The sequence below is a fragment of the Tinamus guttatus genome, unplaced genomic scaffold, assembly GCF_059628265.1.
Source record: "Tinamus guttatus ecotype Peru unplaced genomic scaffold, ASM5962826v1 Tinamus_guttatus_pri_ptg000169l, whole genome shotgun sequence".
In the NCBI taxonomy this organism is placed as follows: Eukaryota; Metazoa; Chordata; class Aves; order Tinamiformes; family Tinamidae; genus Tinamus; species Tinamus guttatus.
This window is the reverse complement of record NW_028288703.1, coordinates 2,678,721-2,694,934: the sequence shown is the minus strand read 5'-3', so window position 1 is coordinate 2,694,934 and position 16,214 is coordinate 2,678,721. Positions and strand designations below refer to the sequence as shown.

At 43.0% G+C, this 16,214-nt stretch overlaps 1 protein-coding gene across 9 annotated transcripts in view; it reads left to right on the top strand.

Moving 5' to 3' along the window:
• The window catches only part of ATP2B2 (ATPase plasma membrane Ca2+ transporting 2), a 198,821-nt gene that overhangs the window by 54,627 nt on the left and 127,980 nt on the right, over positions 1-16,214 (top strand). For 5 of the 9 annotated variants that reach the window (XM_088522895.1, XM_088522894.1, XM_088522898.1 and 2 more), the window contains exon 2: positions 13,863-14,336. In XM_088522895.1, the coding sequence (XP_088379021.1) occupies positions 14,138-14,336 (199 nt within the window). In that variant the 5' untranslated portion in view covers positions 13,863-14,137. Of the gene's footprint in view, positions 1-13,854; positions 14,337-16,214 lie in introns of those variants that run through there. The other 4 variants (XM_088522901.1, XM_088522900.1, XM_088522899.1 and 1 more) reach the window with 1 other exon arrangement.

The following is a 16,214-nucleotide window of genomic DNA, read 5'->3' as shown; positions in this document are numbered from 1 at the left end:
GTGGTTTGTATTTTATCTGCTTTGCTGATTCGTCCTCACCTGGATAAACTACCCTGGTTCTACATATTCATTTGGAGGTATTTTGTTCTCTTGCACTCTGTAAAGCTTTAGATACAGCAGAAATTAGCACTGCTGCTCTGAGTATTTTTAGGACTTACATGATCTGTTAAAGGCATTGTATAGTGTGGTGGTTTTTTTGTTTGTTTGTGTTTTTTTGTTTGGTTTTTTTTTGACATTCAAAAATAATGACTTTTACCAAACCTACCTAAGGAATGTTGCGAATGAAGATTCATAAATGAATCAGACTCTTTCCTTGATGGGAGTTAAGTCTCTTAATTCCAGTATTTTGTGACCTCAAGGAAAGCAGTTCCTGAAGAAGCTATGTGCAAGGAATGTAGTTAATCCTAATTTGTAATATTGGATCTCATTTTCTGAAAATGCACTTTAGGCTTGTGGCAGTGGTAGTTTTCTAATCAAATGAATATGCTTCCTTAAAAGCAAAACTGGTATTGTTGGTTTTCTTTTGGCGCCCCTTGCCAATTATGTGCATTCATCCTTGTTTCTGAAAATTAAGTTTTGTTCCCACTGACTTTTGGCTAGTTCTCTCCTTACTCTTTATTTACTCTGCAGCATTGTATAACAGGTGCCATTGTATAAGTGTTCTGGAGAGCAATTTGATCTGACAGGTAGAACTTAAAGGCTGTCTCCATGAGGCTGGAGCCAAAAGTAGGGCTCTGCTTGGTTTTAATGCCCCTTCTATTTGAAACTTGTGAAACTGCGTCTGGAGAATTTTGTCTGGTCTTGACCTCCCGAGTAGAAGAAGGTCCAGCAGAGAGCTGCCACCTTGGCAGGCAGCACATGATGCACAAGGTGAGGCTAAGGAAGCCTGGTTTTATTTGGGGGATTTGCTTTAAGTGATGTTTTCAAACACCATGTATAGGGTCATTTAAAAAAAAAAAAAAAGAGGCCAACTCCCCTAACAGGTACATGCAAAAATGGGTATGAGGCAGTGGACAAGTTGCAGATAGTGTGACATTTTGGTTAAATATAAAGAACTTTTTCACTGTGAGGGTGGCCCATCACAGGGATGGGAGAGACTCTCCATCCTTGGAGACATCCAGGTTCAGCTGGATGTGACCTGAGGAACCTGATCCAAGTTCCAAGTTGGCTGTGCTGTGCCCAGGCGCTTGGAGGGGATGCCCTCCAAAACTTCATGCCAAGCTAAAATGTTCTATGACTATATGACTTAGAAGGAAAAGAGAGGGAGAAAAAGAAAAGTTTAGTTTTCAAAGTAGAAATGCATGGAAGTGAAGCTTTATTTTTCCGAGTTATGGCCAGCTGTTGTCATTAGACAGTACATCTGCGATGCTGCCATAGAGGAGACGGGCACTCTGTCACTCTTGGAGCGCTGACTGGAAATGGCAGTTCGGGCTTAACAGTTATTATGAGATACTACTTTTTTTTAGTGTGACAGGCTTGCCGTCCTATTTGATATTTTCATATTTTTACATGATAGTAACAGGTTTGTGACTCCTTATCATTCTTTTAAACAATGTGAGCAACAGAAGTCATAGAGATGGGAGTGGGAGCCGCCAATGCAGCAGGCGAGTGGCATCACCAAGGTGTCACCGTGTGTGTGGCGTTCCAGGAGCCTTAGAAGGATATTCCTCAACTTCTTCCATTTTAGAAATACTTATCACAGTGGCAAGCAACCCCATAAGTGACCTGCTTCAAACTTCACTTTGAATTTTCCATTTACTTCGGTAAATTATATGAAAGTTCAGGTAATAAAGAAAAAATGCTCACTGGCCTACTGAGGCCATGTACTTCTTGTTACATGTAGCAGCTTTTAAGCTGATACTGTTTCTGGCAGTGATGTTGCAGTGCTACTTAACTAACGTTTCTGGTTTTATAGCAAGCTTCTCAGAATTGGCACCTTCGATTAGGTGAATTATACAGCAGTGGGATTAATGAAGTATATAAAGAATACTAAAATAAGATAGTAAACAATACATCCAATAGCCAGTATATATCTCAGGAAAAAGTGCTACAGAGTGAGCCCTCTGTATGAGTCCAGCTGAAGCATCTGCTGAACTAACCCGAACTTCTAAAATGCAAGGTGGCCTGGCAGAGGCTGCAGGGATGAGAAATGGTGGGTGATCACAACACTTGAGGCACGTTCTGGAGAGAAAGTTGATGTAGCTTAAATAAGGATCTGAGAATGAGGCAGGAAGGCCGTGGTGCTCAGTGCACAGTGAAGGGTTTCCGCCGCCTCGTGCGCAGTCTCCTCAGGATGGCAGATTTCTATGGAGGATGCTCTGTCCTGCCCGGCTCCTCTGTCACAAGTAGCAACATCTGCACGGTTGGTCCTTGGTGCTGAGGATTTCAGCACTGGTTACTCAGTGATTTTCTCCGTGTTTACACAGAGCCTTTCTAACGTGCTCACTGCTGCTTGGGGCATCGCTCCCCACTGGAGGGGCACGAGGAGGCATCTGGAGCAGCACCACGTCTGCGCGCCGGGCGCTTCTCTGGGCTGCAGCCATAGAGCCCTGCTTATAATGCCGAGCTGGGGAAAGATCAGCCCAAAGCAATGACAAACCCACCAGTTTTGCGTGTGTAATTAAAACAGCAGCTTATCTTTGGTTGATTATGTTTCTTCCTTTTAAACGAGTGAGCTGAGCTGAAAAGCAAGGGTTGGTGTCCTTTGGTACTCCAGGGGTAAGCAGATTCGGCAAACAAGTTCTTCTTGCGTGCTTGCCAGTGGCAGATCAGGTCAAGCAGTGAAAGAGATAAACAGGAATGTACCCGCAGATTTTCCTGTGTCATTGCTTCTTGACTGATGTAGATGAAGAGCAGGAGTCTACTGAATGCTGCAGGAACATTTTTCGGTCTGTTAAAATAGGCTGTACATGCTTCTGGCAGTCATCAGAAGGCAGCAGGGAGCTGCAATTCTAAAAATGGGTAAATAAGTTTGCATCCTACATCTATGTTTTTATTATTTGTGTTCCAAAAATGTTTGAAGGTCATTGGAGCTTGTGGTGACAGTGTGCTGTGCGCCATGCAGACCTGCAGTGAGGCACATCCCCATCTGAGCTCCAAAGGAAAAGAGAACATATATTTGGAGCAGAATAGTCTTCAACCTTTTCTGTGCCCAGGCTACTCCTGAACTGCATATTTTATAAACTTAAATAATATATGGACAGATGAGGAGGGGAAAGAATGGAAGAAGAGTAACTTTGGGTCTGATGGAGAGTGAGGGGGAAAGGTTTTCAAAAGTCAATGAGCCCTGTGTGATTTCTGATTTATGAAACAGACTACTGAAATGATTAGAATCATGGTAGTTTTCAGCCTGTGAAATATGTGCCCTATTTTGGATGTGTCCACTAAGAACAAATGACAAAATCAATCTGCTGCCCTTGGGTGAAAATTTGCTTCTTCTAAGGACTGATTTGATAAAAGCCCTGGGACTGTGGGTTTACAGGCTTTGTTTCCGTGTAGCATTCAGTTCCTCAGCCAACATGTGGATTTTGAATCCAGCAATGCTCAGTTGTGGGAGCCCCAGTGTTTGAGACATATTCCATGTGTTTGATTATGCTATAGGTTGTACCCAACCTGCTGCAGGTGTGACCAAAACCGCTGCTGGGTCTAGCTGTGTTACAGGCACATTCAGCGTGAGCAAGCGTGCGCAGGATGATCCTTCGTGACAAAAGAGGGGTAATTTCTGCCATTTTCACCTGCAAAGGGAGGGAGGTAATTTTGTTAGTTCATTTGAAAGTGTGCTGTAACACATGCCTTTAGGAGTCCTTTTTTTCTCAAATTTTTTGTGGATTTGGTATCAGATTAAGTGATATGGTTTTCTCATAAGTCACTAGTGAGCACTAGCAACAGGTGAACTTCAATATTTCAGTTGTGACTTGAAGAATTCATATGCTTATCTAAAATATTTTTGATGTGGGAATCAAAATACTGTAGGAACTGAACGATTTTGTTGTAGCAATACCTATCCCTAGAAGAAATAAGAGCCATCAAATCAATAAAGCAGTGTACTGTTGCTTAGATATAGCTTAAAAACAGGACTAATCAATTTATTTGGGTATTTTGGGGGGATATTTCTTCCAAATGTCTCAAAGCACTTGTTCCAAAAGGCCCCATTTTGGCATTTGTTAATGTGCCGGTAGGAAAAGAAGCACATGGTATGACTGCCTTTTCGAATCGTCTTTGTCACAAGGCAAGCCAATCTGTGTTGGCTTCCTTTTTTGAGCTAAAATCAGAGGAGCTTCCCCCCAGGGGGGAAAAAAAGAAGAGACTAAGAAGAAGAAAGAGGAGAAAACAAAACCCTCAGGTCTCAGTGACTGCCTCTTGGTTCTATTCAATAGATAATTGAGCAAAAGTCTCTCTGCTGCCCAGTGACTGCTCTGGTTATTAGCCTGCAGAATGGTTTTCGCACTTTCTTTGCTGGCCATTAAATATGTGAGCGTTTTTGTTAGCTGTGACTGCCAGTGGCTTTCAAATGGAAAAAGCAAAGTGGTGATCAGATACCAAAATCGGAGATTTTGCCTGCAAAATTTTGCCTCCTACAAATGCACCTTTCTGCTCAAGCGTCTCTGCTCATCCCCCGCAGGGCCGCTCAGCGATGCGGAGGGCGCCGTGGCCAGCGCAGACAGCAGCTGCTGCAGACAGCTCCGGGCACAGGCACTTGGTTGCCCCTGTGGAGGAGGCAAGCGGCGCCGGGGCCCTCGGTGGAGCGCAGGTCTGCGCCCTGCAAGGGACAGGGGAAAATCAGCACCCTGGCACGTGTCACAGCAGCTCGGGCATCCAGGAGGTGTCAGTTTATCCTGCATTAAAGCACATTTTGGTGTTCAGCCTCAGAGAGAGGCTCGAATAGCTGTGCAGGGCCTGTATCCCTGAGCAAAGGTCACACACGTTCGGGCTGTTATGGAAAGCAGATCCCAGTGCTTTGGTTTGCGCTCCCAGATGAGGCAGCTTGCAAAGTGCAACATATTGCATGGGTACGGTGCAATGCCCAAATGTGCATGCTTGTGGATCCAGTTCATGCACACTTGTCTAAGTAGACATCAAGATATATATATATATATCTATATGCAGCTAAGTTACTGACTCCTTGCTTTTCTGCCAGTATTAGGGCTCTTCTGTCTCCTGGCATAGGACCAGCTATTGCAGACATGCTTCCTTTGAAGTGGAAGGAGCACAGCTGTATAGTGATAATATTGTGAACTTGGTTTATGTTTTATATATACACAACGTATATTTTTTTCTCCTTTCTTGTCCTCTTCATTTTGCCTTATATGCAGACAGCAAATGTAGTTGAGCAGAGTGGGAAGATTCATCTCTCACTCCCCCCTTGCAGCCCCCAAAGAAGTATTACAGTTTCAAAAGAGAACATTTTATTTTTAAGTTGCTATTAATAGAAGAGAAAATTAAAAACCATCATGATTAGAATGAGATCCCAACTGAACCTGACAAGGAAGAAGCTATTTAATAAAAATTCCAGGCATGATGATGGCTTTAAAATAAACCTATGTGTTAATGGCTAAATTGTAAGGTGATGATCTATTTAAAAATGTGTTTGTAGGATGATTTTCAGCATGACCCTGTAGATAATGTGTGGTGGTCAGTATGGCCTGTCATACTGCTTACATTTTTTTGGCTAATTGTGTGATTTTAAGGTTAGGCAGCAATGCTCTGCATAGCTGTGATCACTTTTTATCTGTCAGTTGATGCCTGCTGCTGTTTTATCAGCTTATTTTTCTGAGCCACCAGCTAGGATAATGTGCTTGAGGGAAAATTATACCCTATATCAGTGGTTTTGTTGCAGCATGTTGTATGTTATTGGTAATTTGAATGCACCCGAACAAAAATAGAAAGGTTAAGTAGTTTTCCAAATGTTGCTGCTGTGAAGCAGAAAGAGTAGTGTTTGCACCATGTGCGTTTTTGAGGGAGATTAATTTTTTTTTTCAGAAATTCTTGCCAAAATTGATGTTCTCCTTAAAGCAGAACATAAGGAACTGTCTGTTTTTGGTATTTTTTCCCCAAACTCTTTATTATTCCTTTGCATTAATTTTAGTGCTAACAAGCCCGTTATGCGTGTGTCTGCCCGCTCCGCTGCTGTGCTTTCCTTCGCTCCTGCGTTTCTCTTCCAGCGCTGCCATTTCTGCTCCTGCTCTGTGCAAGTAGCGATGCCGGTTTTGTAGCTGACACATTTACACGGTGTCAGCGGGTTGTTTCTGTTGCCCTGTAACTTGTCTTTCCTTTTCTAAAGTGACCCCTTGGTTCTTCTGTATGCCAGAAGTGGGAGTTGTGCATTATGGCAAGGTAGACATATACTTTTAGTTCTTTAGTGGTTGTCCTATTTAAAACTGCTGCAGAACATCACTGCGTGTCTTTCAGCTCATGCCCACTGAGATTTAAAACCTCCTTTTGGCTGTTCCCTTTCTAAGGGGTGACCTTGGCTGCCGGTCTCTGCCATGCAGCTCAATCCTGGGGGTTTTTCTTTCCTTCTCTGGGCTTGCACGTGGGCTCAGGTGGTGCCGTTGTTTCTCCGCAGAGAACATCTCTGGCTCTCTCTTTCATTCTGCTTAAGATGCTCATAGCTACAAATGAGTGGGGAAAACTTTTTTTTTTCAGTTTTGATTTAATAGATTAAAAATTTCAATTTTAATTGGAATAGGTTGTTGTAACTTTGTATCAATGGCAGAGCCTACCTGGGCTGCAGGCAGAGGGAATTTGCATTTGAATCTGGAAGTCAAAGCAGTTGAGGCTGGAGTCTGTTTAGCAGCAGAGATTTTGCCATTGGTGTTGAGCAAACTGTCAATGTATGTTTTTGAAGGAAGGTACTAAGAAAACAGAAGAGAGCAAGCGATGAACACAGAGCAGCGTGCTGCTGTAGTCTTGTATTTCCCTAGCAATCCCCACAAAATACCAAGGAACTGGATATCTGTGGGAAACGACCAGGTAGGTGCAAGGGAGGCGAAAAACCCTTGGTGACAAGCGGTGGCGATAAGGAACAGGCCGCGGCCGGCGCGGAGCAGCCCCGGGAGGACGGATGGGCTGCGGAGGCTGGCACGAGGCGGCGGGCAGGGCCCGGCGTCCTGCCGGGGCCACCCCGCACGAGGAGCCAGCCCCGTCGGGACTCCCTCCTGGCAGGGAGCAGGGGAACTAGGTAGGAAGCAGCGTGCACGTAAGCACCATCTGAGCGTTAGAGATGCCTTGTGCACGGTGCCATCTGGTTAAGGGCTTCCTCAGTGTTATTCCTCTCCTTTGTAGATCTGTCATTTAGGAAAACCATGATATTGGTCAAACTCTCAGTAAAAATAAATCCATCAAAATTATATCATGCTTCACAGTAATGAGTATCTTTCCAATTTACTTCCTGGGAACTAAGAAGTAAAATTTACTAATGAATTAAAAATGCACATTGGGAAGCAAATATAGTGCCTGTAGGAACAGTGACTGACCAAAGATATTTCAGTAGGGTAGGAGAGAGAAGGATTCTCAATGAGATTGAATAAATCTCTGGAATCAGATGATTTTATTTGTTGTAAGGAGCTAAAGAAACAATTCCTGATGAATGAATTTCCTGATTGAATCAGATACCAGGCACAGCAGCCGTAAACTACAGGACCTCTTGAAATCCCTTGAACTGGCTTTAAGCTGATACCTTCTAGACAGAAAGTCAGATGGTGATTCAGACTTCAGAATTAAGAAATCTGGTGAAATTTAAAATATACATACAAAGGACAAATGAGTTTCTTAGAATACTGATCTTTTTAGTGTAGTGTCAATGTTTAGGTTTTAATAACTCACTTTCAAAGAGGCTAGGGAAAAATCTATGCTGGTTTCTGGTGAGCACAGACATTTTTCTAAAAGGTTTTTGTCCTTGTTTTCTGGTTTGGTACCATAATGGCCTATAGCACAACATTCATTTTTGTCAGAAAACAGGGAGAGGAGAAATAAAAGAATAATGAAAGATAGTGCTGTAAAGTAACTGCTGGGGTATGGCTTGATCTTGCTCACACTCAATTATTGGTAATTACAGCAATGCACAATATAAGGCAATCAGCTCCTTGCCTTTCTGTCATACTAAAGTTTGCTTTCATTGTTTTGCAGATTTGTTTTTCTCTTTTTTTTCATTTAAGTTATAAAAAGTAAAGATGTGGTTAAGCGACAGAAATCTTTGTGAAATGAAAATATTTTTGGAAAATCACAAACAAATCCCTCTGCTCAGGGAAGAAATTCAGAAATTCTTGGTCCTGGAGATGCTGCTGCTGAGGCTGCCCCCAAGCAGCATCTCTGTCCCCAGCGCTGTCAGATAAGACACCCATTCTGGGCTGCCTGCTGAAGGGTGACGGGCGGGAGGTTTCTTGTAGAATAGGCTGTGCTGGGCATGTTCCTGAGCAGCCACTGTTTGTTGCAGGGCATTTGGCTTGGACTTTTTTTCAAGTCTATTAATTTAATAACCATCTGAATATCCTTAACTTTATTTTTTTTCCTGCTATGTTTTAGATTAGACTGATAACAGACTTCGGAAGTCATCCTGCCTTGAAACAACTGCGCTGTGGTAGTCTCTGTATAAATTCAATGCAGCTGTACATGAAACATGAATTTCCTAAAGCTTATGGCTGTGTGGAATGGGGCTTTGTGCAGGCCAGAAATACAACTCCAGAGGGTAGGAATGTGCATCATGTAGGCAGGCAGTGAATAAGAAAAGCTCAAAAATGACTGTGCAATTAGAGCATTGGGAGAATAGGTGACTAAATGGAAAGTAGCCTCTTTTTTTTTTTTTTTCTTCCAATCACTGAAAGCAAAAATAAAGTAAATTCCTGTTAATACTAGTAAGAAATGAGAGAGGCTTCTCAAAACTTGTGGTCAGTACAAATTTCACTGGAGAACCCTGTTACACTAGAGGTAAATTTTTCTTCAGGAGCTTTTCTAGTGGTGTGCAGGACTCTGCAGCAGCTCAGCCCAGGCCCTTGATGCCAGAGCTGGCAGATCCCCATGCATTGCTTGGCAAAGCCATGAGTGTTTTGGAAGTCACAGCAGTGATGGATGATGGAGGAGGATGAAGGTGATTCCCTTTCCTTCTCCTAACTGCATTTGCAAAGCAGGAAGTTCTGCCTGCGGCCAAGGCCAGGGGCTCATCCACGGGGCTCATCCAGTGGTTTTGCTCCCGTCGGCAGCTCGCTCGGCTTTGCTGGGAACGCTTACACAAGGAGCCATGGAGAAGGAGACTTTGCGTCAGGCTGTAGCTTGAATCACTTGTGCTGGACCAGAGCATTGAAGGTAGTTTTATTTCATCGCTGTTTTACTGCTCTCTTAGTGTAGTGCTGCGGCATGAAAAAAATACAGCAGTAAGTTTGGGCTAGTTTGTTCTGTTTGCCAGAGATCCTGAGTTAATAGGCTGAGCGCGTAACTGAAATCACTGATGTTCTTGTTCCATTATTTATTTTGTAACAACATCTCTTTCCAGAAATAACCAACAGTCTGTTACAGAAGATTTGAAACCATTTTTCTTTATTGCACCTAAACTGGTACAAGAAATGCAGGCTGACTGGAGGCAATTGTCATGTTAGGGTTCATAATTATATTTGTTGGAGAATTGTCCAGGATTAAAAAAAAGGGAAAAAAAAAAGTTCTTATTTTGTAATCTTTCAAAAAGATATCCTATCTTTGCCCTCTTTAGCACATATTAGTACAGGAAATATGTTTCTGTCATAGAACAAGAAATAAATGAAGCATCATAAAAAAGATTTCCATTTTTTGTACATGGAACATGCAAATGTCTGTCCTTGCTTTATACCCATCATGAATGATTTTTTTTTTTCCCTGTTACAAAAATGAATTTTAAGTTGCATCAACTTATGTAGAGATGAAGTCAGGGATATTTTCAGCCAATACTTAGCTACAAAGTTCAGTTTCTCTTTCTTACTCCTCTTGGCTTCCTGCTGTTATACAAAAATTTCAGACTTGTGGAGGTGCCAAGCGACTTTTATTCTGCCCGCGTTGCTGCTTCCTTTCTTCTGCATCTTGCACGTTCCTGATAAGGGAGCTTCAAAGCTGGGTTTGCTCGCGAGGAGCGTGTGAGCCTCTGTGGTTTTGGATGCCTGTGATTAACTGCATGGGCTGCTTGGACAGACAAGACGGCCCACGTATTGTTCTGGACTGCAAAGATTATATTCACAAATAGATAAATGTTGGGTTTTTTCTTTTTTTTTTCTTTTTTCTTTTTTTTTTTTTTTTTCTTCAATGCGAGAGAAACAAGAAGTTGCTAGAGAAGATGCAACCAGGCCACAACTTCATGTTTTTCCCCTAGCTCCACTTCTTGTGCTGCTACCCGTCAGGGATGACATCCCTCCTGGAGCACAGAGACACATCTAACCTCCTGCAAGTGCAGGGGATATCCTCACGTTCTGAGATGGCACCCACCATCAGCTTAGAAACAATTTAGAGCACAAAGCCAATTTATTAGTAAATCCCCACATTTAGGAGTCATCAAACAGGTATTACTGGCCCAGACATTTAAGGCCTGTGAAAGCCAGCATTGTAATTCTGATCTGGTGAAGCTGAGGGGCTGCTTTGTTGCTTTGCAGTTAATTTTATGCCAGTGGTGGTGCAACTGATACCGGATACCAGAATATTTGGTGGTGACATCTACTTAGCAATCATTCCAATGCTGTGAAAATATTGACAAGCTTCCAGGATGAGACTTGCCCTGATTAGGGAAATCAAAGAATAGTTTTCCCAGCAGGCCTGCAGTTAGCTCATCCAAATTGCTTCTGTTTTAATTGGCATGCGCTTCCTTGAAGCAGCCAGATGATGAAAAATATTTGATGCAGGCGCTACAGGATTGGAAGCTTGTTCCTTGGGACAGCCCCCTGGAACGTGTGTGTGCGCACCAAAAACACGAAAAATTGTCCTGGTCTGGAGGAAGAATGTAGCTTTAAATGTAACCTTGCAGAGAGCCAAATCAGTGGGGGGGGTTGAGTGACATTACTCCCGAACAATGTTCAGTAGTTCATTTGAATTGAAAATACAGATGTCGCCTGAGTATAAATTTTTTATGATCAGGATTTCTTGGACCCCAGCAGACAGAAACCCCACCTGAGCTTGATATTTGGGTTTCTGCCTTCCCTCTGCTCCTGCTGGAAATCCTGCACCTCTCCTGATGGGGAAATACTGTCCTATCCCAATCCCAAGTATCTTATTTTGAGCTTTTGTTGCAGAATTATCCCCCGTGGGAAGGGCAGGGTGGTCGCGTGTTGGGCTCACCTCCAGGCTCTCAGGCGTTGTTCCTGGCTCCTCATACAAGAGCTTCGCGGATCAGGTCCAGCCTCCGGGTCTTGTCGCGTGGCGCCGGAGAGGTCCGTGACGGCGAATAACGTTCGGGGAGCCTTGGGCTTTTGCTGCTTTGCCCTCCACCTTTCAGAGTGCGCGGCGGCCTTCCCCGGTGTCGCAGTGTTGGGTGAGTCATGAATGGCACAAGATCCAAGAGATTTGTTTTTAAAGCACTGAAGGCACCACAAGCTTCATATTAGTTGTTTATTGATTAATATTTAATTGAAGGTGAAATAAAAAATTAAGCAGGCAAATGACTCAATCACATGCTAAAAAGCAGCATTCGTGGCTTGCTGTGGCTGGCCAAGGAAAGTGGAATCTCTAAAAAGAAGGGAAGGGAAGAGCAAGGCTGGCACAGTTTGTTGAGGGAGGCCCTTTGATCGGGGTGGTGGACATGGCAGCGTCCCATGGAGACGTGTCGTGCAGGTGACCTCGCTGGCACCGCGTTTGGTGACATCGCCACCACTAATGCGATTGGCAGAGGGTTCTCATGAGAAGAAACCAATAATTGTCACTTTACAGGGGTTTGATGGAGCAGTTATGGGAATTTATATTTTTATTAGAGCAGCTTAAAAAAAAAGGAAAAAGAGCAGCACATCCCTTTCAAATCCTCTGTTAAGTGAACATCATACTTTATCTTTGTTTATTTTTTGAACATTATGGCTGTTACAGGTAGCTAGTGTTCATGGTCTTTATTTGTACAAATCCTAGGAAAAGATCTTCCTCTATCCTCAGCAAGTAAGTGGCAGCCTGTCATTTATTTATTCTTTCCCATTGGTGCCTTATTTTTTTCACAGCATTTGGGGGAAGGTGGGAGGACTCGTGCTGTTGGTGGCGGCTGCGGCGATGCGGAGCTGCTGGGGTTCAGGGCTGGCTCATGGACAGTTGTGACTTCTTTTCTTATCCTTCCCCAAATAACACTACAGGCTATTCCCTTCTTTTATTCAGAATCGTGCTCTGTCCTGTTTAAAATCAGAACCAGCAATAAGTGAATAAGGTTTTGCCCATGTGCTGCACATGGAGTGTTGTCTTGGGATAGCTCGATACTGCAAAAACTGTTCGACCTCCAGGAAAGGATGGTCAAGTGTTGGGGATGATGCAAGGAAGCTCTTCCCTGGGTATTGGCCCCTCTCTGTTACTGCTTCTCTCTGTTGCTTGTTGTAAGCCACATCTTGTGCTGAAATCTTGTTCCTTTTTAAACTTGGAAAGCAACATGTGGAAAAAAAGGTTGGCAGAAGTTCCTAGGACTGCAATACATGGCAGTAAATGGGATGGGCAGAAGCCCGTAGCACTTAACTGCATCCTGTAGTACCTCAGTGAAACTTCGGTACTTTTATTTTTTGTTTTTCATTGCAATCAAAGAATCATTATCTGTGAATGGTTGAGGTTCAGTTTGTCTGACTGAGCAATGCGCATTAGAGAGCTCCAAAGAGGGACTAATGACTGTGCTGGGCTTGTTCCCCGTGCCCTGGCAAGGGCAGGGCAGTTTGCTCAGTGCATTGCCAAGCCCCCATGTTATGGCAGCTGTAGGTGGGCAGAAGGTTACAGTTCTGTGAATGTAAGGTTGGAGCTTGAAATAATTGGGGGTCCTTTTTATGTCCTTGAGCCGTGCGCTCATTTGCAGCCCCTGTTATTGCACCTATGGAGTTCAGAATCACGCTTTGCCCAGGATGGATTCGCCAGTCTGCCGACCACCAGGCAGATGCTGCTGTCCTCTGAAAGTCTTTTTTATCACAAAAATAAACTATTTAATCAGTGCGCAGGTGGTAACCTGCTTGAGACAAAAAAGAAACCTTTAATCCCTGTTATAACTCGTGTGTTTTGGGGCTGCCCAGGCCTTGGCAAGGCCGCCCTAACAAAGGAGAGCGAGTCATCAGACAGGCTCTTGTTCAGGCCAAGACACTGCAGTGTTTTCTATCTTCTCTGGGGCTTGTTTACCTCTGTAGAAGGCAAGGCTGCAAAATCTAATGTATTTAAATGTATTCTGAATTTGTAATGATTGTTCCTAGTTTTTCCACCAATTTTACTTTACGGAAGAGTAGTTTTTTAAATGGTTTGAAGTATTAAAAAATAATAGCGTTTAATAATTTTTTGCTACTTTGCAGTCTTTATGAGGGTTTTTGTGCTCGTCAGATGAAAGATTGATGTGGCTGCATGAACCGGAGCACATGCTGGAGGTTCATTTCGGATGCGGGACTAATGGCTTACTCATTAATATTCATGAGCCATCTCATTTAGCGGGTGCTCTTGGGGCTCGAATGAAGTAACAGACCCTGCTCTTGGTGCTGTAGCCAGAGAGAGCTCTGTGCATGACAGAGCCGGGGTATCCTCGTCGCTGGCGACAGCTCTGAGGACCTGCAGCATTTTGTAGTCCATCTCTATGCTGCCTGGCTTTCCTTAAATGCAAAATCAAACTGCAGTGGTCCTGCGAATGAATGTGCAACCCTGTTTGTAGAGTGTTGGTGCTCTCCTGTGACACCTCCTTTCTGGTTGTTCCCAAAGGTCCCGAGGAAGCAATGACCATGTAGATGCTACAGCTCGCGAGCAGCAGAATGGGAAGCAGTGAATGGAGTGGAGCCGGTCTGCAGCCTTGAGAGCAGCTTTTCTGCGGACCACGAGCCACTCAGGGACACCTGGCACGTCAGAGGCATCTCCCCTCCGCTTGCTGGACAAACTGGATTCTTTTTAATATCTTAGGTCGGAATTTGAGATTTCTTTTCTTCAATTTTTAAGCAGTTTTGAGCTTGTATCAACTGTAAAGAGTGGAGCAATATAATCAGCAACCATGGGTGACATGACAAACAGCGATTTTTACTCCAAGAACCAAAGAAATGAGGCCAACCATGCAGGAGAGTTTGGGTGCACGCTGCAAGAACTGCGCTCCCTCATGGAACTGCGAGGGACGGAAGCAGTAGTAAAAATTAAAGAGACATATGGGGAAACGGAGGGGCTCTGCAGACATCTGAAGACATCACCAACAGAAGGTAAGTGCTTTTCCCTTTCTGCAGTTGAATTGGGGGTTCTTGCATTTGTGTTCTACAGATAACGTGAGCAGTGGAGGGGGAGAGAGGCTTATCTTTAAACCTGAACAGAATTCTCCTAATTCTGCCATTATTCCTAGCTAGGACAAAACCAATGAAAAAACCTTCAGAGAAAAGAAGATGAAAAGGGTCACTCGTTTGTCTAGCTTTAGCTAAGGCTAGAATGAGAATAGAAGAGGTGCTATTGATTCAAAATGCTAAATGCATTAATTTTTCTCTAAAAGGAAGCAAAAAAAATGAAAAAATCAAAATGCATTTATGGCATTCTAAAGAAGCTTTAACTTAATGTCCTTTTGGAGGTAAGAAGAGAGAGTCTTTTCTTCAGAAGCAATTTTAGGTATTTAGACAGCCTGAAGATATGCAGTGAAATTTCAGTGTGCGTATTATGCATCCTGGTAGACCAACAGGGAGCATATATATTTCCTGGTTACTAACCTTGCATAACTTTATTGCTATAGATAATTTTGCTCAGATTATTGTTGGACTGTATCTATGTTTAAATTGTTAGGGCTTCTTTTGCATTTGTAACAACTCCACTCTGGAATTTCTTAACACTTATATATTCCAGTGGTAACATTTCAATATGTATTCTCATAAGTGTCTTCAGAGTCCTTTACCTGATCATCAGTCATTAATCTAGCTCTCAGCCACCATCACTGTATTTTTGTCTCCAAGGAATATTAACACTTTTGGACATCATACAGTCTGTGAATCTACAATATTTACCTTGCCTTGTAAAGCAGTTAAGATGTTCATGTTGTTTTCTTTTTTCAATAAGTGTTAGCTTTCTCCTTTTCTCCTTTTTTTATATTTTTAAATTAATTATTTAGTTACCTCCTGTGTTTGAATATCTGAAAATCCTGAATTGTTGGTTTAATCATAAACATGTCAATCATAATGTCACACAGTGTGATACTATAAATGGCACTGGTTGATGTGTCCCAAAGGAGCAGCTATAAATGCCTGGTTTTCATATAAATTCTTTATGACCTTGCCTTTAATCTTATGCAGTCTCAGAATTGCCTAATCATTAGAAACCATAAAACTGTCAAAGATACCTTTTCAGCAAAAGATTACTGAGCAAATTTAGTAATGAAACAGGCAACAAACTTCAATAGTACTTCATTGTTCACGTGCCATCTTGCATTCCGGAGTAACGGGTGACAAGTGGAACATTTCTTAACAGATCTCTCCCTTTTTGTAGCTTCCCAGGTATCTGATACTTCAGGCAAAACCTCTTATTCTATCCGGAAATTGTGCCCAATGTTGAGGGGAGGAAGAAGGAAGTGACCCTGCCCATGTCTGGGATTCCCAGAGGTCCATCTGCTCGGAGTGGGCCAAAGTCATTGCACATAAGACAACCCGCTCTTAGAGAACGTGCATTCATTCTGCCAGGTCCTAGGAAGCTGCATATAGAAACTAGAAATTATCTCTACATGGTAGAATAATTTTTAATTTTAATGTATAAAATACCTAAATTTTAATTTGTAAATACCTTGCAAGGGATTCGGCGCCTTACATGATGCTCTAGATTAAGCCTCAGTCTGGGCGAGCCAAGAGCACTTGAGCGAGTTCAGTGAAGTTCTGCCAGCTTGTTCTCCTTCCTGCCCGTTCCCTGGGCACTTCAAAGGAAGCGCTCGTTGCATTATCTGTTCGATACGTGACATCAAGGAAACTTAATTCCTCATATCAGAACAGACTGTGTGGGTCCAACTAGCGTGGCATGCTGACTCCAGCAGTATCTATATCTGATCCTGCAGATAAGGTAACTTTCCTACGCCTTGCACATGCTTAATCACTTGGGCATTACGGAAAAACCTT